The 26,363-nt window shown below is 40.4% G+C and overlaps 2 protein-coding genes across 3 annotated transcripts in view; one reads left to right on the forward strand and one right to left on the reverse strand.

Annotated features, from left to right (window-relative positions):
• acp7 (acid phosphatase 7, tartrate resistant (putative)) overlaps positions 1 to 21,718 on the reverse strand; it is a 125,823-nt gene extending 104,105 nt beyond the window's left edge. For both annotated transcript variants that reach the window (XR_007933681.1, XM_028822214.2), the window contains exons 1-2: positions 21,241 to 21,718; positions 13 to 138 (exon numbers count right to left, since the gene is read on the reverse strand). Coding sequence is in view for 1 of the 2 variants with exons in the window: in XM_028822214.2 (XP_028678047.1) it covers positions 13 to 130 (118 nt within the window). In the remaining variant the exon portion in view is untranslated. The remainder of the gene's footprint in view (positions 1 to 12; positions 139 to 21,240) is intronic.
• katnbl1 (katanin p80 subunit B-like 1) overlaps positions 21,060 to 26,363 on the forward strand; it is a 50,020-nt gene continuing 44,716 nt past the window's right edge. The window contains exon 1 of the mRNA XM_028822217.2: positions 21,060 to 21,201. The gene's annotated coding sequence lies outside the window, so the exon portion shown is untranslated. The remainder of the gene's footprint in view (positions 21,202 to 26,363) is intronic.

The following is a 26,363-nucleotide window of genomic DNA, read 5'->3' on the forward strand; positions in this document are numbered from 1 at the left end:
TAGGCTGCTTACCTGGATAAGACAAATGGATCTGCTCAGGCTGAAGACCAACAGGTGGAACACTTCTCACTAGAGTGATGTAGAAAGTGAGGAACAGCCATATTTGATCTGAAGTGAACATCTCTGACATTTTTCTTCCTAGAGAGAATTCAAAAACCATAAACATTAAGTTAATAACCTTGGGCAGAAATCATTTTCATGCAGGCCTAAAAAGGATCTTATGAGTTCTGCTGAGAAGTGTGCTTTGCTGACCTGGATCAACATTCCTCATATCGCAGCATTCTTTCCTAGAAAGCAATCAGAGACCCATCCCATGGCCCCAAATTTCTTTCATTTGGTTCTAATTTCACCTTCAATCTGTTTACAATGTCTCCACTTTTGGCAACTTGCACACAAATCTCAGCCAGTAGCTGCATATTATGTCCAGCTCAGAGGAATAGTGAGGACTACAGAATTATCTCATCCCTGAGTGATCAAGCTGGAGAGTAACAACATGAGGAGCAGTGAGAGGTTTGGGCCATGTAATCCCTGTATCCAGTTTCTTATACATAGCTTCAGAGCTTACTAACATGGCGACCAAACAGCAAGAAACTGAGAGAAAATCAAAATGTCAGGACTAATGGCACACACAAGCAAACCAAAGTATTTCCATCAAATAAAAGAGCAAATTCAAAACAAAGCAAAAGCTGGACAGCACTAGTGGGCTGTCTGAGATGGTGGGTATGAAGGCACTGACAGCATTCAGGGTTGAATCTCTCAACAAAAAAGGCTCAATCTTGACTTTGAAGAGGAGAGCAACTGAGTCAGTCCAAGGATGGGGAAAGAATAAAGGAGTCCCATTTGGCAAAAGACCACTCACCAGCATGAATAATTCAGACGTACGGCAAAATTGTACACTGCTACTGTCAAGTTTCAGGCCTGTAAGGGCAAAGTCTTCTGGTTATGTGACTGGAGAAATAAAAAGAAAGCAATCTGCCCAAGGAGACTGCTTAGCATTTAATAATTGACAGGAGCTTGGGGATTCGGTTAAAGATTACTTCACACCTGAATTCTTCCATGTGTCTGTGGTTCTCTGTGTGAAGAAACACTTCCTAATGTTTTTGTGAAATTTACCCTTAACAACTGTGTCCCCATATTCTTGATGAACTCATTTTAAAATAACAGTCTTGATCCACTGTACTAATTCCCTTCATAATTTAAACACTTCAATCATGTCACCTCTTAATCTTTTTTTGTTTAAAATGAAAAGGCTCAGCTCTTTTAATCTTTCTTCATAGTTCATCCCCTGCATGCCTGGAATCACCCTAATAATAATAATTCTTTGCATTTATATAGTGCTTTTCTCACTACTCAAAGCGCTCAGCAATTGTAGGTTAAGGGCCTTGCTTAAGGGCCCAACAGAGCAAAGTCCCTTTTGGCATTTACGGGATTCGAACCGGCAACCTTCCAATTGCCAGTGCAGATCCCTAGCCTCAGAGCCACCCTAGTCGCTCTTCTGTGGACTTTTTCTAGTGCTGCTACATTATAATGTTGGTATGACTGCAATCACGGTTGCAATGTTACAACCTGCCTGCTGTTGTGTTACATATTCATCTAACTCCGCCCAGCCTGCTGCCACACACTTGTCTAGCTCCACCCACCTGCTATCACACACTCATCTGGCTCCGCCCAGCCTGCTGCCACACACTTGTCTAGCTCCGCCCAGCCTGCTGCCATACACTCATCTGGCTCTGCCCAGCCTGCTGCCACACACTTGTCTAGCTCCGCCCAGCCTGCTGCCACACACTCATCTGGCTCCGTCCAGCCTGCTGTCACACACTTGTCTAGCTCCACCCAGCCTGCTGCCACACACTCATCTAGCTCCGCCCAGCCTGCTGCCACACACTCACCTGGATCCTCCCAGCCTGCTGTCACACACTTGTCTAGCTCCACCCAGCCTGCTGCCACACACTCATCTGGCTCCACCCACGACATGAAGCAGTCACTCACTGTTGCCTTATAATCCTTCTCATTGAAAGCTTTCTCCACTTTGCTGCATTGCTTTCTTGTAAACTTAATAATAGAATGAGTAATTTATAACATATTTTTACATTTATGAACCCTACGCACCCAAACGTTTGTCAGATTTTTAGGGGTCCAGAAGGTTAAATGGAGGGGTCCCAGATTACACACCTTCCTTTTAATGAGGAAATGAAGTAACCATGCCTCACAACCTGCCTTTCACTCATCAACAAACTTACAGCTTCCTGAGAAAAAAGCACAAAATTGCAACTGTGGCAGTTTTCAAAGATGTCTCCATCTTGTTTCAAATCACCACCAATAACTACAGTAAACCTACTTAATGAGAGCTTACCAGTTGGAATATTGAGTTCCTAACTTTTCTACCACTTCTGTTCCTCTTTCAGATTCATGCTAACAAAGCCTTTTCAATAAAACATCGCTCAAGCGGAGTATTAAGGTTTCTGCCCTCATTTCCCACACTGAGATGTCTCTTGAAAATGTTTTTTTTTCTTCTGTACCTTTAAAAGAGCAGCAGGTATCAAAGATGACAAATGGAGTTGGTGGGCTAAATAAATTTTTCATGGCTTGACGTTTTTAAAATGTCCTTCAAGCTGAAGCACAGGGCCCTGCCAGTACCCTGATGCATCAGCCGCACTTTATGGTAAACTCTGTTAGTTTCACATCACTTTTCTTTTGAGATGTAGGTAAAGACTGTTAAAAAAATTACAGTAATGTGGGAAGTCTTCTGACCAACATGTTCAGTTTACAGAAGTGCAGTCAGCTTTTTAAAGAATTTAGTTTGCACTCTAAGTTTATTATGTTGTGGAAATCTGCAAAAAATGTAGAAAAATTTGAACTTTTCTAGAAAGTGTATAAATAAATACAGTACAGTATCTAAAAAGCAAAATGAAATGCATGATGAAATATTTTTAAATGCATTGGACAGCTTGACTGACTTTATGCATTTTTTACATTTTTTTTTAATTTTATTATTTATTCCTCCATTTTGTAGTACTAGGGTGTTGTACCGTGTTAGCCATTATGAAAGTAGAGAAAACCCAAGCAAAATGACACCTTTTATTGGCTAACTAAAAAGATTACAATATGCAAGTTTTCGAGGCAACTCAGGCCCCTTCTTCAGGCAAAATGGAGGCTTTCTTCCTCCATTTTCAAATTAGCTTGCACTCCGCGATTTACTGTTTCTATGAGCGGTTGCCGGTTATAGGGTTATATTCTTAAAATAATAAGCAAAGTAAATCAGGTGTAACAAAAATACCATTACAGACTACGTAGCAGTGCATCCTCCGTCCACATGTGTCTTTCCGTCTTATGTTCTGTCCGTCTTGGTCTTTGCTACCATATGGCCTTTAAACAGAGTACTGAAACATGAAGCATGTCCGTCTCAATATGGCTGCTTAGATGGACTTGTCTTCATCAGGAAGAGATGGCAAGAGAGAGAAAGAAAAGGGGAATGACCAACTTATACCATGCCTATCATGAATCCTAGTCCAAATATGCATGGGCCACACTACCTTGGTTCATCCAATCCTGTTTTAGCATGACCGGACCAATGGGATACAGAGTGGGTAATCGTAAACAGCCACGTTTCAGTCCTCCAGACCCTGCTTCATACCAGCTGGACATTTCAAGGCCTTCCTGCAGCGGATGGCTTATAGGCTCATGTAATGTCCAAACAGAGTCACTCTTGCCAAACCGGTTCAATGCACACCTCCAGCTCCCCGCCATAAGCTAAAGCTTTGGGGAAAGGAAATTTATATTGGTTTATCTTAAGAAAGCTACTTCTTTCACAACAGGAAAAACATTAAAACAAGTGCTGTTTGTCCAGTCCTTAAATCAGTTCATTTCATTTGTATGTTTGAATTTCTGAGCATTTTTAATCCCCATTACATCATGGGGTCTGACACAATGACACTGCCAGTATAAGACATAACAGCACAGACACATCAGCGTCCAGGTTTTGTCTTCCGACTCCCACAGGTGCAAATGTGATGAATGGCAGCATCTTACTGCTGCTGTGAATGTAGTGAGCGCTATCATTTGTACCATCCCTGAAATAAAAAGGAAAAACTGGAACGACCTCAGGGTAGAAGTGGTGAAGAAGCAGATCACTCCTCATCGGCAGGGTGTCAATGCAACAGGAGTGTTTAAGAGGCACGTCTATGCTCTCGGATTTCAATCTGCGAATGGTATCTGTCATTACAGATGCCTTACTAAGCGGCATTATGCCGGAGCAGTCTGGAGATACAGGTGTGGCAGATGAGACAGCTGTAATAAACTAAAGCACTAATAAAATTTATACAGTTGCCAAAAGGTCAGTAGGGTGCGAGATCATCTGGCTGCAGACCTTCATTGGCTGGTAGCGCACTCTCCCACCTGATACATCCAGACACCTCCATCTGTGGTGCGCTCTTCACCTGATCGTGTGCAGTATTGTAGCACCTCTCCTCTGCACTTTATCACCTGGCATATGCAGAAACATGATTGCTGTTACAATGAACACAGACCATATGAAACAGTGAGGGTTCAGACAGCTACCTACAAGCCAGCAGTCCTGGCCAGCACCATCATCTACAGAACATCATCTGCCAAAGCTGTTAAAATGAATAATTAATGTGTTGACCCAGGCCACTGAGCCACGGTGTTTGTCATTTTCATCTTGGCATCACAAATAACACCGTTAATAAATTGTCACCGCTTATGGTTATCAAAATCAGCTTCATTTTTGCTAGAGTGCATTAAAGTGGCACGATTGCATCAGGAAAATTGCTGCAACTTGCCTTTTTATGTTGGCAAGTACACCCACCCCATACAGAAACTGAAAGTTGCACCTTGTTTATTGGCTTACATCACAGCGAGCTGAAGTTTGGCTGAGATATCCCAGAACTATTAGTTATTTCTCTCTGTTAGATGTATGTTGCCAGAAAGCCAACTGTTGTTAATGCTGGATATGAACAGGTAGAGCCTGATTTCCAGAAGTCTGCCTTTCTAATGTTGGGGCCAGCTCAACACTTAGTACGACAGTTCCAATAAATCGGTTCATAAGCCATTGATTATTGGTTGGTTGGGGATGGATCCTACTGGTCCCAAAGCACTCATTTTATATTTATATTTATATATTATTGCATAGTGGTCAAATAGCACCAAACAAGCTGAGTGGTATCAGATCATTAGGTTGTACAGCATGAGATTTAGAGCGTTGTGGATCCAGGAAGGGAATCATGTCTGTGTTTATACATAATGCTATTACTGAAAGCAAGGGATTGCATTTGTTTCTAATCCTAAGAAGTGACAACAGGTAGGCAATATAAACCGAGGAACACCAAAAAAGTAAGCCTCCCTAATTTTCAGTGATCATAAGAAATGTAAGGATTTACTTCATGAGGTAGAAGCACATAATAAACAGGAATAGTTTAGTAAAATATCTATTAAAATGTGTGCGTCAATTAAAATTTTTAAAGTTAAAATTTTCTCGATCGTAATAAGACATTTGTCATTTTTCACTCAGGTCCATAGAAGATTAGACCCCTAGTAAAGGATCAAAAATCAAAACTAACATCCTGTTCGTAATTGCTGGCCTTGAAATAATCTAAAATGATACGCCACATGTATCTGTTTGAAATATGTCATTTTTAACCTTCTGGGAGTGACGTTTAGAGGGCTAGGACCACCAGTATAAACATAACATATAAATATCAAAAATATGATCATATTCACAATCAGCAACCTTGAAATAGCATAAAGTGACAGTCCACATGCCTGTATTGCCAGTCCCCATTTTTTCAAAATTCGTGAAAAGGGGTAACTTAGAGTCCTTGCATCCTATTAGGGGTTTAACCCCTTGATTCAGATGATGTTGCATGCACATCTCCAGGTCTTTCTAATCATTTTTGCTGAAGACCCTTATTGGTTTATTCTTTATCACAAGGGTGTAATTTACTGCACAAAGTATGGTCCTAAAAATGGATGTAAAGAGCTCAAAATGAGTGGGACCCCAAAAAACTTGATGTCTTGCATAACTACACATCAAGATGTCTTGAACAGTATATCATTTGTGGGGGGTTTCTTGTACCATTGTATCAGGATGTGCCAGAAAAAAAAAGCTGAAGAGATTTTGAATGTGTTCATATACAATTCTTATGAATACATTAGAGTCTGTACATCATATTCATCACTTTTGAGGTTTGATATGTTTGACCCGTCAACGCACATTCAAATAACGACTTGGTGAGAATAAATTATTCCACCTTTGAGTCGTCATTTAGCTGGTTTGGCAGTATTTCCCTACTTGATCAAGGGTTCACGGTTTCCCACTTTCTTTGTTACGTACGCATGGGTCAGAGTTACTGTAAATGTACACAAGCTTTCACATCAACTTTTGCGAGGACAGTGGCATTCTTTTCATGTTTACCCAAGTTTATAAACCTGACCCCAGGTCCTTACTAACAAAGTCAACTTAATTACACCATCAGAAGTACCAAAAGTGACACTTAAAAGAGCAGTCAAGTGCTACAATCAAATCTATACTGCAAATATGGGAAAAGAGAATAAAGCCTGGCCGTGAGTGTAAAATTGTCATATTTTTAAAAATTTTCATTTTGTCCAAATGACCCAGGATGAACTGAATTTACAGGGCAATTAACATTGAAAGTATTCTGTCTTGGAGATTTCTTCCTGTATTGTACTATCTAAGTGGAATACTTGTCATATCTCAGTCAGAGTTTTTCCTTATCTTCCTATGGGGTTCAGATTCATGTTTTATGCTGTCTTTGTTAATTTTTTATTATTTTGTGTGTATCAGATTTACTTATGTTTAACCGCTTTGAATATGTTTATGTTTCAGTGTCTCAGTGCTGTTCCATGTGTGTTGTGGGTGGTTCCCCCATGGGGCAGGGCCACCTTCCAGTCACTCCAAGCAGCTGCCCTCTGCCTATAAATCCAGACAGTCTCCCACAGTTCCTGATGGTTCAATGTGGATGTGCTAGGAATTCGGTGAGTTTAAGCATGTTTATTGTTATTTTGTGATGTATTGGATTCCCAGATTTTCAATCTTCTGCTCTCTTTTTGACTTTGTACCTGGAATATGTATTGACGTTGTGTTTGCTTTGCTTTATTGTTTCAGGCAATTCTTTTATGCCTTTTGTGCTCTTTTAGAGTTCTACAGTATTACACAGCATGTTTGTGAAAAATAAATCTTATTTTATAAAGATTCTGTGTTTGTCGGGAAATCCCCCCTAGTAGGCATTTTTTTTGGAAGTGGTTCTGGGACTCCCAGTTCATGACAATACCGAAAAGTGATATGCCGTATAAGCATTGCTCATTATCAGTGCTTGTAAGTTCAAAGTGCGAAAGTAGATCAACCCATTAATGGACTTTATAAGTCTCAGAAATCCTGCGGTTATACAGAGCCCAAAGTGAAAATGCATCAGTGAGTAAACATTATCATAAATAAATAAACCTATAAAACAACATCAGAAGTGCACCTCATCAAAACAGAGACTTGGGTGCCAGATTAATCTTTTATCTTTTCATTATGCATTACACAAATATTGTCATACGATGCTTACATCTTATATCCTTCCCTCAAATAAACTTAATACCCCCAATTCCAGAGAATCAAAACACATGTGTGTGCAATAAGCAGTCACACGGCTCGCTTGTAGTTCATATTTTCACCATATGCTTGTAGAGGGGCTGCTGACAAGCTGTCGTTTGAATGTAGCACCTACTGTATGTGTCTGCCATTGCATCTCTCAGAGTGCCTGGTGAGAATAGACCTCCTCGGTCACAGGACTGTGCATCCAGTGAAGCCCTTAGTCTCTCTGTTACTTGACTCAGGACCAACATTTTTTTCCCTCGATTTGCTTAAGTTCACCTCCAATTCTCCTATGTGTTTCAGAACTGGTCAGGTCTGTTTATCAAAGTGCAATGTCTAATAGGAAGCAGCACAAAAAAACATAAATCAAGAGTCTTTACAAACCCAAATTTCTCTGTATCCTGACGGCCCCATGTGGATATAATTAATAAAACTCTGACATGTACAAAATAGGCATCTGCAATAAAGATTACATTATATCTCTCTTACATCAGCAAGGTCTCACACTTCAGGTATCAACATTGCTAATTTTAGAGGAAGCGATTTCCACCAGTTTTTTAATTTATTCAGTGCCTTACAGAATAACCCCAAATGCCTTACCTAAATTGGAATTTGAATTTGACAGGCAGCATGGGGTAGTGGCCAAGGCATTTGGACATCAACCCACAAGGCCACTGTGTGATCCTGATCACGTCACTCCTCTGCTGTTTGGCCCAACTGTGGCTCATGTTAACCACTGCAGTACCCCATGGTCTTGTAAGTCACCTTGGGTACAAGCGTCTGCCAAATCCCCAGTAATAATAGTAATAGCTTAAGCACTGCAAGACCTAGCTCTGAATGATCCTTGTGTTCCGGGTGCCAGGGCCGCATTCTTCATTGACCATGCTGATAGCGGCAGCATTTTCTTGTGAAACAAAATACTGTTTTCTTCCGTAGCAGTTTGCAGCTGGCATGCTGTATTCACTTTATGGAAACTTTAAAATGATCGAGTTTCTCTTTTTTCCGTAAACACGCAGCCACATTGATTTGAGGGTGGCAGTAATAGCTTCCATTTACAAAATTAAACAGCAAAACATGTGAATGCACTTTGGTAGCAAATTAGAAGCAGTGTTGTGTTCAGCCCAGCAGGAGATCAACCGTGACCTGTGGTTTTAACACACATGTTTCCTTATAAAAATGCTTGCAAAAATAGACTGAATTTACTATTTCAGGCTATTGAAAAATATCTGCCCAGTGACAGTTGTGCAAAGAAGCTAACAACAGAATTTTGTATAAAAAAATAAATCGGTACTACTGAGGCATATTTGGTTGATTGGCACCTCTGAAATCAAAGTCACATTATACAACTTCTAGTTGTAGAATATGTCTGACTTACAGACTGCAGTTGCTGTTTTGTCACCGGACTGTGTCAGTTTATATGACTGCAAATCGCTGGGCATGTCAAATTTACCAACTGCATGATCATTTTCCAACATAGTTGTGCTCTTCCCTTTTTGTGGCAGCCATAACGTCATGCCTGGTAGAACCGATGATGCACAAAGGGTTAACGGGTATGGCAAGTTCAGCGCCAACCTCTATCTTTGTTCTTCTTTTTGATTTTGTTGTGGTACGTAAAACACAAGGCATCAGACAGTCGAGCTTCTCTTGTCTATGTGAATTTCAAAACACATGCATTCCTTATTCCTTATTCCTCGTCGCTACATTTTAGGCATTGTACTTTCGGCTGAGCATATATTGGTTGTTAGCTATCTTGCACACTCAGCCGTCTCTACAAATTAATATCATCATTTTGTCGAATCGAGTCACGGTCTAGTCGGAGTGAGTCTCTGGGCATGTCAGATCATACGACTGACTTTGGTTGCATGACGCCACTGACTGCCTCCAACTCACTAAGATTATGTAAATAAAGGTAATGACTGTAAATTACTGGAATAGTCATCTAAGGTGACAGGACCTTAAGTGGGAGTGAGTGCCCTCCGTACAACTGCTGCCCCATCCAGGTTGGGTTTCTGTCTGATGCTTTTAAGATCAGCAACAACCCCCACCACACTATGTTGAACTTAGGTGGGATTAGAAAATGGACAGAAGAGCGGAAACACCACAGCTCAATACAACACATCTGATCCTATCAAGGCCAAGGCAGTAGTGCATGTCTTCTGTGTGAACATGTTTTAAAAATAAACACTTCATGTTTTCCTGATTATGTGTTCACTTTAATGTATTTTAAAGATAGTAAGACATTGAATCTTGAAACGCTAGCAAGTGTAGTTAACATTTCAGCATAAACTTATGCATACCATGTGGTGTCAGCGATAGTTTAGGAAATGAAAAATGCAATGCTGACACCCTGCAGCTGAAGAATACTTAATGTGTAATGGTACAAGTTCCATTCTACAAAACAGTGCAGGGGGACTAGTTTAAATGAGGGAGACTCCACATTTTTGAGTGATACTCCGGTCTCCCCACATTCCCAGGTTTTACAGTATCACAATTATAAGTTTATCCCTGCTCAGGATTTCATTCAGGGTGGTGCCCCCACATGATCTTGATGGTTCCCTGAAAGTCAGTAAGATGGAGGTGGTCCAGGAAATACATTTTTAAAACTAGGGGGCTCTGCCCCCTGCTCGCTTCGCTCGCCCACCCCCAAGTTTGGTTAACCGGATATACAATTTAAAGATATTGTTATTTTTATGGGAATTGTTGCATATGCATTATTTTCACATTTACTTTAAAATTTTAGTAAAAACAATATTTGGAATTAACGTTTCTTCAAGATTGAATTTTGATCCTGTGTTTGGACTTACAGCGTGACAACGTAACGTATAAATGCCTGTGAGTGAATATCATTTCTTTCTCTCTAATAAATAAAACGACTTTTTCAAATGTTTGTCCATGCTCTTTCTTCTTTGCTTAGTTATTGACATGTCATCTAGAATGTATAAAATTATAGACCTGATAAAATTTATAAGAGCTGAGAGCACAGGAACTGTGTCTGACAAAAGCATTCACATGACTGAGGTTAGATGACCGTGGTCTTATTTGAAAATGGTTGTAAGTAATGTGTGACTTGAAAGAATCTAATGGCTAATGTCACCGTCTTGCGGGACTTGCTTCCAAAGTTTGTAAGTATGGCGTGACTTGAAAGAATCTCATGTTAAAAGTCTCCGTCTCACGGGACTTCATACCACGCCAACATTTTTGGAATCTTTTAATTCTCACTGGCAACACGAATTAGACGATCTACAAGTCTCCAACTTAAAGTTTAAATCAAAACAATATATTCAATCTCTTTTCGCTGTTCCGTTACAGTATTTCACCAAGTAGTAATCAAACCATCGGTAATGCGATCTTTACTATCCTTTTATTGTGACTTTCGAATTTTCGTACCTCCATTATCTCTAACCTGCTCTGCATGTGTACCGCGCCAACATTTTTGAATTCTTTATGACAATCTACTTTGTCATCTACTCTTTGTCTTTTATTTCCGGCCCTGGGCGTGGCACAAAGACTCATCTCACGGTAAGTGTAAGTGTCTCTCCTAGAAAATCATGTCTCGTCTCCTTCCAAGATTTTTTTACAAAAGAGAGACATTCGGTGGTGTTGTAAATCAGTCAGTGCCTATTACTGAGTTTATTAGAACATATTGTAGCAGAGTCAGAAAGCTGTTTACACACAGGACTGTGCAAATGTCACAATTTGGTTTTGTTGTTGGTTCTTTCAGCTCATTCAGAGATTTAATGGTTCTATCTTGGACTTGAATCAGGGTTTTTTGAGGGCAAGGATTCCATTCCTGATGTCATTTTCGTAATGGTTTAGGTGTTCTTTGTGATGTCATGGATACCATTTTAGGTCCTTTGATTACTGCCATTTTGAGTACCCATCATTAAGTCTGCTGCCTTTCTTTTTAGAGGCTTGAGTGACCTGTTTGTAATCTGGGCAGGGGGTTCCTGTCCTTATCTTATCTGCAGTTGCCAAAAAACCTTGGATAATATTCCTCTTGCATGTTTTGTTGGGTTTTGACCTTTTTGCTTGTTCCTTGACTATGCATTTTGTGTCACACTTTGGCTTTGGTTGCTATTTTTTAATTTACTGGCTGTGACCCTTTTTTGCTGTCTTTATGCGCATCTCCCGGTTTTACTCAAACATTTACCTGTCATCTCACTGTCAGGACAGCAAAATGCTGGGGTTATGAAAACACGCCAACATGGAAGGAGAAGGCAGGGGAATCTGAAAAAAAAAGTGTGGAGAATTTTACAAAAAACAAAAAAATCCCACAAAAGCATTAGGCCTTGCTGGAGCTGGGTTTTTTTCTCAGAGGTAATGATGAAAAGTGTAGAGATGATGCCAATACTGTGATGCTTACAGTGTTTGTGATTGGAATTGCAGGATGCTACCCACGTCTTCTTTCCTGTTCTGATTTAAGAGTCCAAAAGCAAAAGAACCCCAAAAAATGCTCAAAAATACTTTTAAAAATGGCCATTTGGGGGGACTTGCCACCAGACCCTGGCTAAATATGATGTATACAAATGCTCTGCCTGCAAAAGGCAGTTCCTAAGGCAACCAAGTCCAAATACAGAATCCAAAGAATGGTCAGAAAACAGAGCAGAAGAGGTCAAGAATCCAGAAAAATCACAAAAACATAGCAGAACACAAAAAAGAACACTCACTAGCTCCTTAGTGCATTCAAAATGAACCACCAGGAACTGTGGGTGAGCCTCGCCTTTATAAGGCTAAGGGCAGTCCTTGGCGGTGATGGATAGCTATCCCCACCTCCTGGGGAACAACTCACAAAACACACAGCACATAACATAGAGAACAAAGCAGATAAGTAACAAAAGTAACATTAGTATAAATGAATGACACAAAAAATTAACAAAAAGGACATATAACAAATAACTGAACCAAAGCTGGAGAAGAATCCTGGCTGAAACATAACATTTCCCAGTTAGTATTTTTGTTTTGGTGGCATTTCCTGTACCTGTCAAAATAGGAAGGTGAACTTGTCAGACTCTTCTGATTTCCATTCTTCGCTGTACCCCCCTATGTTGTCTCCTAATGGTCACACAGGTTCCTGCACATATTTCTTGCCTGTCCAGTTTTCACTGTTTTCACTGAAGTGATTTGGGCAGAATGTGCTCTGCTTCTGTGCCACAAACCAGCCTGTCCTATAGAATCATGTTTACCTCTCAGAAGGAAATGTAAGGAAATTCACTTAGAAATGAAATACAAAAGCTGTACTTCAGCAAATCATGTTGAGCGATACTGAATTGGATCATGAGAGTGCAGACGTAACTCTGTACATGTGACAGTTTTAACCCTATGAGATGTCAAAAATAAGCGTAGGTCCAAACCATGAAATCTGTTACTCAGGCAACTAAAACAAAATGTAAGACAAAAGATGAAGTTTTAATTCAGAAGCAAAAGATCAAAAACTGAAAGTTCTATCAAAATAGCAAAGCAGCAAGTTTTTTCATGGTTATCCAACAATCTAGGATGGCACAGACATTTACATGCCAGCTTTTATATCAATGCACTGGTGACACAACAACCAAGCCACAACCCTAGCAACACATCTCGACAATGGTACAATGAAATGGCAGTGCCTCTAAAAAAAAAAGAACACAAACAATGGCATCACAAAAAAAGTCATTACGTTTTAACTATGTTAAATATCCATAAGGTCTTTTAGTTTTTAAAATAAAAGGGTAGTGGGTGTGGATATGCGCTGCTGTGAAACTTTGCAGCCATGGAGTAGCTGGTGGGGAGGCGAATCAACTGCTTGTTAACGTCCAGGCATGATCAGCTCCGCTGTTCCCCACTGACACTCTACGGGTCATTAAGGCAAAGCACCTGCACCCACAAGAGCATAAAAGGAACCCAGGCAGATTAGGGAAATAGCTGATAAGTGAAAAGAGATTGGGAAAGAAAGAAGGGAGAAGGCTCAAACATGAGAGTTTTGTTGATAAGAAAGAGCAAATACACTCAGGTGAGCAAGCCTATGCAGTGGGCAGGAGGCTTGGCGGTTGGGAGTTGGCCCCTTGGTGAGCGAAACAAATGGTCCTCTTGTGATAGGGTCACTCCTGTTGAGCATCCAGGGAGCAGGAGTGGCTGAAGGACTTTGGGATGTTGTTCTATTGTTGCCAGGGACAAAGACGTAGGATGATAGAGCAGGACTTGGGCATCCCAGCAATGACCGGATGAGGTGGATGAGATGCAAGCCAGTTTTAAAGGTTGACTACGTTTGTCGGTGTCTTGGCAACCCCAGCATCACAATCTATCAGAGGGAATTTGAAACACCAGGACTGGAATCTTCATATATAAAACCCCCAAAGACATCCACATAAAGTAAAGTGGATTATAGCATCAAGGTGACTTATTGTAAATTCTTACTAGTCAGCAGGAGTGTGAAGGGGCTGACAGAAGGAGCCATCGATTGGCCAGTACATTAAAAGAAATCACCACTCTGAGGGAATGCCATGAATCTTATTAATACATATGACAAATGCCTTAGAACAGGTGTGTCGAGAATGACATCCTTGAGTGAGAGCAGCAGGAAAGATGTCATAGGTGTTGTGGACTGATATTACACTCTATTGAATTCATTTCATTTACATGACAATTCCACCTTAGATTTAAGTGCTAGACTAATGGTCCATGATTTTTTATTGTGAATTTGGCCAGCGAGTAAAAAATAACAATAAAACTGAAAAGTCCAAAAAACAAAAGACTGGAAAAGCAAAAGTAAAAACAAATCCAGCAATGCTGAAAACCTAATAACAAAATTATGTTGCTACGCAACAAAAAATAGCAAACGTAACCACAACTACTTCTTTGGGCCTTCATGGTCTGCACATAGGAGAGGCCGAGTAGGTGTGGGGATACCCACAAGCTCCTGGTCATCTGCCTGAATGGCAAAAAGACAGGAAAAAAATATTTTGAGTACCAAGACCAAGACATGAGAGGAAAATAACAAAGTCTAAAACAAGTAAGGGTCCAAGCTGGAAGACATAATAAGAGCACAATAACCAAATCTCAATATGTAGAAGACAAAGTTCCAAAGTAACATGCAAAGGCCTGCCTTCTTCAAAAAGATTTTCATTTTAACTGCTGCAATCAAGTAATCTAAAAATGTGAACAACTCTAGTTGTGCACCAGCATATTAAATAGTGGTGGTTGGGTGACTGCCTGTCCTGCCATGTAGTAGCAACAGAGCTCCAATTTCAACAACAATATGGACGGCACCATAGTAAACAATAGATTGTGATGCTGATTCCTTTACAAATTCAAGTACTAAAAAGTAAACAAACATTAAAAATATTCATAACACAAATAAATAAAGCAAAAAAAAAAAAACACATACTGAAACATAAAATAAGAACATTATAGAGCTGGTTAAGTTTCATACGTTTAGATTATGAAGACAATAGTGTGACTTGGGCTTTGTTCATAACGCAGCTAAAACTGACGTGATTCTGATTTTTGGCTTATAAGAAACATTTTTTGTTTGTTTGATTGTTCAAATTAATTTTGCAAGTGAACCAAATTCAACAGGAGTGTGTATGGATGTCTAAAATGAGTGTGTTGCACAAATACAAAACGAATCTAAACAAACTTGTCAAACCGATGTGAGTTAATAGGCAGCAAGCTGTCTACTTCATATATTTTCTGTGCAGAATATCTTCACATTTGTCAGCTCACAATGAGAAGGCATTCTACTTTTAAATAGCAGAGACGGGTTTTGGGAATCCGAACAGGAGATAAGATGTGGTCAAAACGTGGAGAAAGGTTAAAAAATGGGAGCTTGTAAGTACAGCAACCAAGGCCGAGATGTGAGACTGAAATTAAAGTTGAAAAATTCAAACACAAGATTGTTACAGAGAAAATGTAAAGGTTGTATAAGAAAACAAAATGCAAGCAAAAATAGGGATTATCTGCAAACTCAGATACAGGAGTGCTGAAAGTGTGACCTTTTAACCTGTGGTGAATTAGTGTAAGTGTCAAAACCAGTGCCTGAAATGGAGATACAGTACATACAGTAGGTGCCGGTACTCTGTGTTTAAAACTGATTTCTTAATAGTGCCGGGAAAGGGTCTAACTTGGAATTTCATGCGCTGAGATTTATATCAGGTTATGGACGCCTACATATATTAACCTTGGATCGACATGCAAGATGCAGGGTGTTGGGAGTATTGAGCGCAAACATAATTGTTAATTTTAATCAGAGATTAAGGTTTAGATTGGTTAATGGTGTGGTGCCAGTACTCCTGTAGTAATAGGTTTGGAGTGTGCCACCGTAATCTGTGAAGTTTATTTCAAACCCATTAATAACCTGACAGGATGAAACTGGCCAGGAAGATGGAGAGAAACATGTGAAAAAACGACCCAGACAGGCTATTTCACAAAGCTGATGTTTACTAAACCAATGTATGGCCAGAGTGACCAAGGGCCACTGTCTGCAGTGGCCATGAGTGATTAGAAAAGGGGAAGGTATTATTTGGGCACAGTCCAGAAACAACACAGACAGCTCATATAGCAGTTGCCCATACCTGGCAAGGTTCATAACAAATTCTATGAATATGTAAATATGTGACGAAGATCCATCACAATGCCAGAAGCCATCTCCATTACGCCGAACACTCTGATGGATTGGGCACATATAGTTGTCAGTATTCCCCACTGAAGAACTGGATGACAACTGTACATTCCATTGGCTTCTCTCCAGGCTGGAAATGGATGTATAAATAAATGTAATATGGAGGTGAAAGCTACATTTTAATGCAAGTTAAATACAAGTGTCTCTTTTTATATATATTTCTCTTGTCTCATTATTTCTGCTCTGGTTACAAAAGGCATGGGTATACTGTAAGGATGGAGTCTGTTCTGCAGCAATAAAGAACACAATCCCAGGGAGCAAGCGCCCCTGCTGCAGACAACTCCATACCAGCACATTATGGCCCACTTCAAGCCCTGATTCTGTTTTTGGTGTTGACCTTTTGCTTTTACACCTTTTGACTCTTTGTTTTGGCTTTGGATACTGTGCTTTTGACGTCCCAATATTCAACTTCCTTTCTGTCCTTTGGCTCTGTCTCTTGTTCTGGTTACTTAATTATAACCGAACATGCTACCAGCAAAGAGCAAACAGCAGGGGATGTACATTTCCAGACATCTTTGATTCAATCGTTTAAAAGCAGGTCTCATTTAAGTTGAATATGTCTACATCCAGTTCAGCACCAGACACAAAGGTGGTCTCAATTCACTTTGAAAAGTTCATTTGAGCTTTGTTTGCTGCTCACACTTACCTAAAAAGATTGAATCTGGGTCACAAGTGAAATTAAGGGAATTGAGCTGCACAGAGAAAAACTTTGCCTGTTGTGCCTGTGTATGTGCAACAATTCAGCTCTCTAAATGGGCAACAGAATGCAGAAGGACTACAGAGATCATGGCCAGAACATGAATGATGGGCACCAGTAGCTTTGATCTGAATCTGGGGGGTGTGATAGGTATGGATTGTCCACGAGGAATTCCATAATTAATGACAGGGTTACGCATAAATGTCAAGAAAACATAACTGGGACTTTTATAAAAACAGCAGTATGCCTTTGTAGTGCTTCATGGGGGCTATGACTGCACTTTTAACTCTAGCCAAGTCAGAAGTTTCTACCTTTTTAGAAATTCTTGTGTTAGTTTGTTATAATATTTATTTATTTAAATGTATTTGTTGAGCTTCGTTAAAAAGCTCACTTTAGACCTTGCAACAAATAAAGTACTATTAATCAATCAATCTATAAATGTATCATATTATCTTGGGTCAGCGGTCACTATTACCGTACCCCCCTTTTAAGTTTAGATTTGTGTGGACTGCAGTTCTGATTGAGTGCCTTTAACCTTGAATGTCTTTATTTCTCTTCTGTCACAAAATCCTATTTTTCATGGAATACCATTTGTGCCAAAATAAAATAAAACAAATGGAAACTATGAAATATATAATCAGATGCAAAAGTCCAGGGAGAAAGTCATCGAATTATTATGAAGTACAAAGTTATCATTGTATTATTCTTACAGATTTTATTTCAAAATGGCCATATTTTTAAACACCGTTTTTATTTCACAACACGACTTTTCCGAGTGACTCTTTTAATGCCCCCACTGTTTATTTCAGTTTGCCTATTTTCATGATGGTTTCATCACTGTAGACCAATGGCTACATCTGTTCCTGCAGGTCAGTGATTTGCTATTGATTGGTTTTGCCTGATAGTAGATGGTGGGTTACCAAATATCTTTAGTGCTACTTTCCTCACAGTCAAACTGACAAAACATCAAGGTAGTAAGAGTTGTGATAGTTAGTTTTGCAGATGAAATAAGTAGAGATCTCTAATTTAATGTATCGTAACTATACCAAGAAATGGTGCATTTACTAAACAGTAATAAACTGCATATTAAATTTACAGATTCTTACTGAGTGCATTTACACGCACTTTAATAACTCCAGTATTCACAGAAACATGGTTACAAAAATGCCACATACTGTTTACCCTTATTCTGGTTAAAGAAACTAGGATATTGGTCACAGAAAAAGCTTGTAGATTTCTCTGCGAGTAACCAGGATATATCGCCATGTACACCCTTAACCAGGTTGCAGTTAAGGATTTAGTAGTCCACACATGTCTGCCACACTTTGTTAAACTGTGTGTTCCTTTACTTTGCACACGAGTCCAGCAGCCATGGGTAGAAAATGTTGAATGTGACCAGAAGCCATGGGTAGAAAACAGTGGAAGTGTACACAAACATATATTTGCTCAGGTGATCGCATTATGCCTTCTCATGGTCTCAGTATTTCAGAAATTGCTAAATTTATGTTGATAAGCTGAACATACAGTGCTAAGCTCAGCAACACAACCTCGGGAGGCACAGGCTCCATGCTTGTTTTCAGATTTATGGCTGGCCATTGATGATGTCTAATCTCTTTTTAGCACAATTTTTAGTATTTTGCCAAACTATAAGTGAACTTGTGTGAGTAAATGGAGGTTTCTGCCTTAACCAGGTTAGTCATCTTATACTGGTTTTGTTTGTGCATCTAAACGCATTTGCTGCTCATAGTAAATGCCTGTTAAAAGAGGACCCGCTGCTACTCTTCTGCTCTTCCATCTCCTTAATGTAATACTAACATGTTACCGTTGCTCAATTGAACAACTGAACGCTGTGTCCGCACAGAAGGTCATCTGGAAGTATGTTACCTGGAATTTCCAGCCTTGGGCATTCAATATTAATTGGGTCCTTTGTGACATCTTCATGAGCGCCTTATGTATGTACACGGTGTTCAGCAAGTCCAGTAAACTACTAAGGACTTGTTCATCAATATTTTGAAGGGCACTAATCTGTCTGAGCATTTCCAAAGTCTGGTCAGTTCATCTCAAAACAGCATTATGTGTTAAATGATCATAGTCTGTTCAAACTAACCACCCCGACTTTCAACTGTCTCTGTGTGTTCGCCAGATGGAACACAGGCAGCACTAAAAATCTTCAGCAGCCTCCAGCTTACAATCAGGGAAAAGTAATCGAAAGCAAAAGATTGGCCAATAGGAACATGTTCAGCTGGGTGGGCTTGTTCTTGACTGACAAGTGATGAAACCATCATGCAAAGAGGCATTTTGAAATAAACAGTGCAAGCATTAAAATGGTCCGTCACGAAAGTCACATTGTGAAATAAAAACAGTCCTTAAAAATGAAGCCACTTTGGAATAAAACCTATAATAATATTAAAACGATGACACTTTATTTCAGAATAATTAGAGGATTTTTATTTAATTGTCTGTGTGTGTGACTTGTGTGGTTTTTTTTTTACAAATAATGGACTCATTGGTATATATACTGGCATAGTGAAATGCCCATTCATTAAAATGGGCTTAATGGTACAATGTTAAGTTCATTTCGATCACATTGTGCATTTACGAGCCTCTGTTCACCACATATGCCTCACATCACTTTTTCTTTGTGCTTCTTGTTGCCTTCCTTCATCAGCAATTTCAGCTTTGTTGTAGACGATGAGCGACGTGATGCAGAGATGTATGCAGCATGGTTTACTGTTTTATGATGGCCATTTGCACATGTTCAAGGACGCTGGCCAGACAGACAACTTATCACACTTATATATACACACACCTAGAAAAAGTGAATCACATTGATCATTTCATCACAATGGCGCCTGTCACGGGGTGGGATGTATTAGGCAGCAAGTGAACAGTCCATTCATGAAGGTGATGTGTTGGGCAAGCATGAGGATCTGACAGACTCTGACAAGGGTCAAATTGTGATGCCTAGACGACTGATCAGAGCATCTTCGAAACAGCAGGTCTTGTGTGGTATTTTCAGTATCAAAAGTGGTCCAAGGAAGGACAATCGGCAAAAGGGTCATTGGTGCCCAAGGCACCATGATGTGTGTGGAGAGTGAAGGCTAGCTCGTCTGATACAATCCCCCAGAAGAGCTACTGTAGCACAAATGGCTGACAAGCTTAATTCTGACCATGAGAGAAAAGTGTCAGAGCACAAAGTGCATCTCAGCTTGCCACGTAGCCTTATAACGGTCAGAGAGACCATGCTGACCCCTGTCCACAGCCGAAAGTGCCTACAATGAGCTTACGAGTGTCAGAACCGGACTGTGAAGCAATGGAAGAAAGTGGCCTAATGTGAAGAATCACGTTTTCTTTTAGATCATGTGGACAGCCAGATGTGTGTGCAACATTTACCTGTGGAAGAGATGGCAGCAGGAGGCAGTATGGGAAGAAGGCAAGCTGGCAGAAGCAGTGTGATGCTCTCTTTGATGTTCTTCCTGGAAACCTTGGGTCCTAGCATTCGTGTGACTGTGACTTTGACATGTACCACCTACCTAAAGATTGTTCCAGACCACGTACAACCCTTCATGGTAATGGTATTCTCTGATGGCAGTGGCTTCTTTCTGCACATGATGTGCCCTGACACGCTGCAAAAATTCTCCAGGAATTGTTTTGAGGAAAATGACAAAGAGTTCAAGGAGTTGACTCTGTGGGATGTGCAGTAAAAACAAGTCCAATGCATGAAGAATCTGTTGCTAACGTCTTGGTGCCAGAATACCACAGGACACCTTCAGAGTCCTGAAGGTGGAGTCCATGTCTCGACAGGTCAGAGATGTTTTGGGGGCATGTAGTTTTAATGTTGAGGCCGATTAGTGTATATCTGCATTTTTTTATGTGATTATTTATTTTATTTTAGGCACAAACGGTATTCCATAGATGTGTCTTTATTCTTGCTCAGTTTCTGGCTACTCTGGTTTTCACCACTTCACACACTAATCAGCTCTCTCCGTCTTCGCCGCTAGATGTCGCTGCGTCACTAGAGGTAATTGAGCAGACGCAACGTTTCTTGCCACTAGGCCGCGCTATTTGTGGGGTTTGATGCCAACAAACGACCCGTCGAGTTTGAATGGTGTGGGCTTGGCCGCCGCTACCGCAGCCTCGCAAGCAGAGGCGCTCGTTTTAAACCCAGAATACGGAAAAAGAGAGGCCTCCGCGTTCAGAAAGACTGAAAAAAGAGCAGCGGCTCAGGATGTAGCGGTGAGTGGCCTCACGGCCCCGTCGGATCGCAGCACCTACTTGAATCCTTGCGCTCCTACGAGGAACTTCGGACATTCTAGTCGCGGGGAATGTGCGACCCCGTCTAGTCCTGGCGCTTGGCTCCCGGTGTCGCGCGGGTGGGGGAGGATGTGCAGGCCGCTGCGCTTCTCTTCTCTTCAGCTCGGCCTCTCGGGTTTTGCCTTTTGGCGATCAGCGCTCGTGCCTGATTTGAGCCGAGATGAGAGCTTTATTCGCGTCTCACCATATTGTTCGAGGGAAAAAGTGACAAGAAATTCGGGAAGTGCTGCGGCATTGTGGGTAATTTGGGCAGCCTTGCGTGGCGCTTTAGCCGCGGGCCGCCATGGAGAAGATGGGACTGCAGGTGAATGGACCACGGCCGGCTCGGGATGGGGTCTTTTTTAATTTATTGTTTGATGATGGACAGGGCTGGACTGAATATCTGCCTCTGTTCAGGAAGAATAAAACAAAAATAAGAAAAACGTGGCTGTCAGGTTTGGATATGGGGGTGGGGGGGGCGGCGGCTCGAAGATTGTTAGCCGCCCTGTGAATTCACAGAGTCCCCTTGCGTCTTCTTTGTGTGCACGGCAAATAGGAGTCAGCGGTTGACAGAGCCAGGCAGCCGGCGATCGCACACGCAGTTCGTCACGCCTTGAGGAGGCACCTGTCTGAAGGAAGACCCTTCGCTTAATGGGATAACCTTAATTAGGTTAAGGAGATCAACAGGTATAAGGCAGGGGCACCCCGATCGAGCACCATGCCAGCATGAAACTTGTGTGCTAAGGTGGCAGCCATTAAAAGCATCAGAATCGAAGAAATGCTGTGTTGAGGACAGGCGCCTTATTATTGGTGGATGGCAGCTTTCAGAAAGTTAGTGAACAAAGCAGAGCTTTAGTCTGTTCAGCAAAAAATAACTGAATCAGATCCTGTAAGCTCCCCAATCTTTTGACTGTTCTAATATTTCCTTGCACGTGTCAAAAAGTTGTAAAAAAAATAAATAAATAAGGTCAAGGAGCTGCAGCCTTAATTCTGCCAATTCATTGTGGGTCCATAGCTTTGCATATGCAAAGGCATATTAAATACCAAATGTTACATTAGGGAAACATGTTTAAGTATGTATTTGAAAATTGAACGGTATCTCTGCCCCAAGTTGTTTTTTTTTTCTTTTGTCATTTATTTTTCATCCTTGAATTGTCTAAAGTCTGGAATGTGCTGTTACTACAATGTATGATTTTGCTTGAATGATAAGTAAAATAGGTCAGTTAAGAAAAAGAGTGTTGTATTTAATTGTCTTATGTTGCCTCAAACCATATTATATTCTGTCGTATTCCTGGGAAAATTACTTTATCATAATCTTTTCTTGTGTATCGATGGCTTATCGTTAATACAACATTAGTAGGCCAGAGGTTTACAACCGTACAAAATATTACCAGGCTCCTTCTCACTGGATGTAAGCACTTAATGAGGGCTCACTGACTTAAAAATCAGGCATTGACGCTGCCGCCCAAATCAAATCATTTCAATTTCTGTGGGCTGCTGCTACTCAGTGGGGTTTTCCCATATGAAAATCAAATCAATTCCAGTCTTGGTCCTGAGAATGGTTTTCAAAAAACATTGATGTCAATAGAATTTAAACAAACGCACAAAGCACTACAATAAAGATTCCGACTGATTCATTCTTTTTGAATGACACTTTTCAGTAAATCATTTGATTCGTTTCATTGGTGCTCAGTGGGAGTGCTGAAGCGCATGTGTGTTGTTATGTTTTGCTGATGCTGACAGATGTTTAAAGCACTTCTGCAAGAACCACCTGAATTGTGAGTCTCTACTGCTTCACTTATGTTTCTTCTGAATTCAAACCTTATCAATATCAGAAAATACAAACTGTCACATATGATCCTCTCATTCATCAGACAAGTACAATGCAGTCTCAGCACAATTATATTGAACTGTATTAACTGTTTTGTACAATTTGGTATTGAAATTTTTTTCAAAATAAATATATAAACAATACCGAAACTTAAACAAATTCATGCCACTTTGTACATTCAACCAATTAGTCACGTGAAACTATATCTAAAAATATTTTAATTTCTAACAGTTATTTGCTCATAGCTTTAGCACACATTTTTACAGTATAATCACTGTATTGTGCATGTATCATTATCTGATTCTTTAGAGTTAAATTCAGTCATTAACCACGAATGAGCCTCATCTTTATTTGTGAGTCTGCAATGTACCATGTTGTTTTAATTATGCATGTTAAATGTGTTGTGCTTTGTGTACAGGAACAGGACAATGTCTTTTGAATTACCATTCTGTTTAACATATTGTATATACAGTAGCCACACTACCTGTCAAAGACATGTAATGACATTCTTTTTTTTTTTTTTAATATTTGCCCTTTTTTTTTATTTAAATAAATACAGTATATGCTGTCTCTTGCCACTGTTGAAGTGGTTGCTCTGAAGCCAGGGATTTTCTCCGGCAATCGGAAAGTTGTTGTTTTGAATCCTGTAAATGGCAGAAGTGATTCTAGTCCGTTGGCCCCTTGAGCAAGGCCCTTAACCTGCGATTGCTCTGTCCTGGGTATGACATTAGTCTGCGTCCGGTCCTTCAAGCAGGTTCTCCAACTTGCAGGGAAAACTCAGGAGTTTTTAACAGGATTGGCATTCCAGCCACCATAAAAACCTCGCATTGTCCTAGTGTGATGCTGAGGTGTCACTGTCCCAATCCTGGTGGTTTGTCGTGTGGTGGGTGTGGCAACGTGCTATTAGTGCATGCTCCCAACCTTTCTCTCTTGCCCCTTGTGTACCTTCAGCACTTTTCCTTGGTATTCTCGAGTATCTGAACCTCTCAGATGCATTCCCGTCAAATCTGCTTTTCAGACCCTGTCATTATTTTCAAAGGCTCCTTCCCATCTTTGAAGGCGAATCTCTCAGTGGGCCTCGTATGCCATTCATCCTCCTCATGTGTCTCACACTTCTTTTAATGGTGTCACCAAAGCCAAACTGACCAGTCAGTTTGCTCTGAGGGACTGGACACATAGACCTTAGTATTTTATTGTGTAGTAGATACACATATATTCAAAATGATGTATACATTTTTAAATTTTATATTTGTGAGGCCACTCCGCCCCCAAATTTTACATATGTGCCAGCACCTAATCCTAAAATTGAATCAAATTAATTCACTTAAACGGGTAGTTTGAAAGAAGTGATTTAGTGAAGTGAATCGACAGGATCATCACTAGTAATGATTCTGTGTTAGCATGCTGTTGAACAAATGGGCAATTCAAGTTTCTGAACTGGAGATTTCCTGTGTACACCCTGTAAAGTTGGAGCACCAAGTTGGACAACTGAAGAAAAACAAAGCTACCAGAATTTTATGAGTTGTGAAATAATTTTGACCTTTCACCTCAGTCAATTGTGTAAAAAAATATTTATAACCTGGCCAGCCATAAATGTCATTTTTGTGGTTGAGGTGTGTTTGGGTCGATGTCATACGCTACCAGTCCAAAGTCTGGACACACCCAGAAATGTTTGTTATTGATAGAGATCGATACCATTTTTATGAAGATACTGTTACATTTATTCCTCCCACTACACATTGATTCTTTTATCCTCCTATGCAGTTGTCCATCTTTGTCTTCTCCTTTTTCTAATTTAGTTAGATCTATTTCACTCTATTCTCTCAGGACAGTAATAGCCACCATTGTATGAAATCGTAAGGTTCTTGGCAATCTGTCACATGGTATCACCTTTGTTCTGCAAAAAACAAGCAAATAAACTGGCATGTTTGTTGAGAAAGCCATTTCATTTTGACCATTTTTGAACCCAGAACTGAACTCCTGGAATGCCAGGACCTTGTAACCCAAGTGAACAGGATAACCAGTTTCAGCGGTGCTAATGCAGTTAGGAAGGTTTCTCTAATAACCAATTCGCATTAACACAGGAATAATTAAGGATACGCTATGGGAGTTGACCATTAGGACAGTGAAGGAATGGCTGCTGAAAATAGGGCTTTGAGTCCTATGTGAATAATAAATAAAAAATAAGTAATGTCAAGCAGTGATGACCATTTTTAACACTAGTAATGTTTTGGCTGTATTTTTTAATTAATTCAGTGGTATATTTTAAAAATATGTATCCATTTCTGTGAAAAACATGAAATTTTCCATATGTGTCCAAGCTTTTGACTGGTAGTGTACACATTGAAAAGGTTTAGATTGTAGACCAAGTATCAAATCAAGAGGGCCATTAAGTTTGTGCCCAACTCATGTAAACAGACTGAAGTGGGAAGGTGAAATGTCACGAGTCAGAACTTTAAAAACCTGAGTAGAGCATGAATGTAGCAAGGAGTGGCCCCAGCCATCCTAAACTCCAAAAGGCAGACTAGTATTAACACAGTAGGGTACAGTAAACCAAAGAACAGCATCAAGTCCGGGCCACCAGAACAAAACAAGCCAAAATGGATTAAAGGTCTTGAAGTCCATGTTGATTAGTGCAGGTATAAGGCCATGTTAAGCAAATGCTGCACACTGTATTGATCACTGCACAGTGGTAGCTCTGCTGCCTTGCAGTAAGTATATCAGGGTTCACGTCCCAGGACCTCCCTTCGTGGAGTTTGCATGTTTTCCCTGTGTCTGCGTAGTTTTCCTCTGGGTGCTTCAGTTTCCTCCCACAGTCCAAAGACATGCAGATTACATGAATTGGCTAAATGCTTAACTGACCTGTGTGTATGTTCACCTTGCTATGGACTGGCACCTTGTGCCCAATGCTTGCTGAGGTTGGCTCCAGCAACCCTATTCAGGACTAAGCAGGGTTGAAAATAACTGACTCACTTACTAACAGGGCAGAACAGTAACAAGGCAGGCAACTCATACAGTATACAAACAGTGGTAGGTGTGAGACACACACAATTGCAACAAGGCAGATAGAGGGAGAGATGAGGAGAAGAGCTCACCCCATATGCAGCTACCTCGGTAAACTTGACTAAAGCGTCATTTTGTGAGCTAAACGTTGTTGCATCTTTCCATAACTTCCTATCATTTGTTAGCCTGTTCCGTTTCCATTCAGTATGTGTCATTCTTCCACTGTAATATCAGCTTGACACAACTTTCCAGGCCCATCTGTAATTAATGT

This window comes from Erpetoichthys calabaricus, chromosome 16, assembly GCF_900747795.2.
Source record: "Erpetoichthys calabaricus chromosome 16, fErpCal1.3, whole genome shotgun sequence".
NCBI classification, from domain to species: domain Eukaryota; kingdom Metazoa; phylum Chordata; class Cladistia; order Polypteriformes; family Polypteridae; genus Erpetoichthys; species Erpetoichthys calabaricus.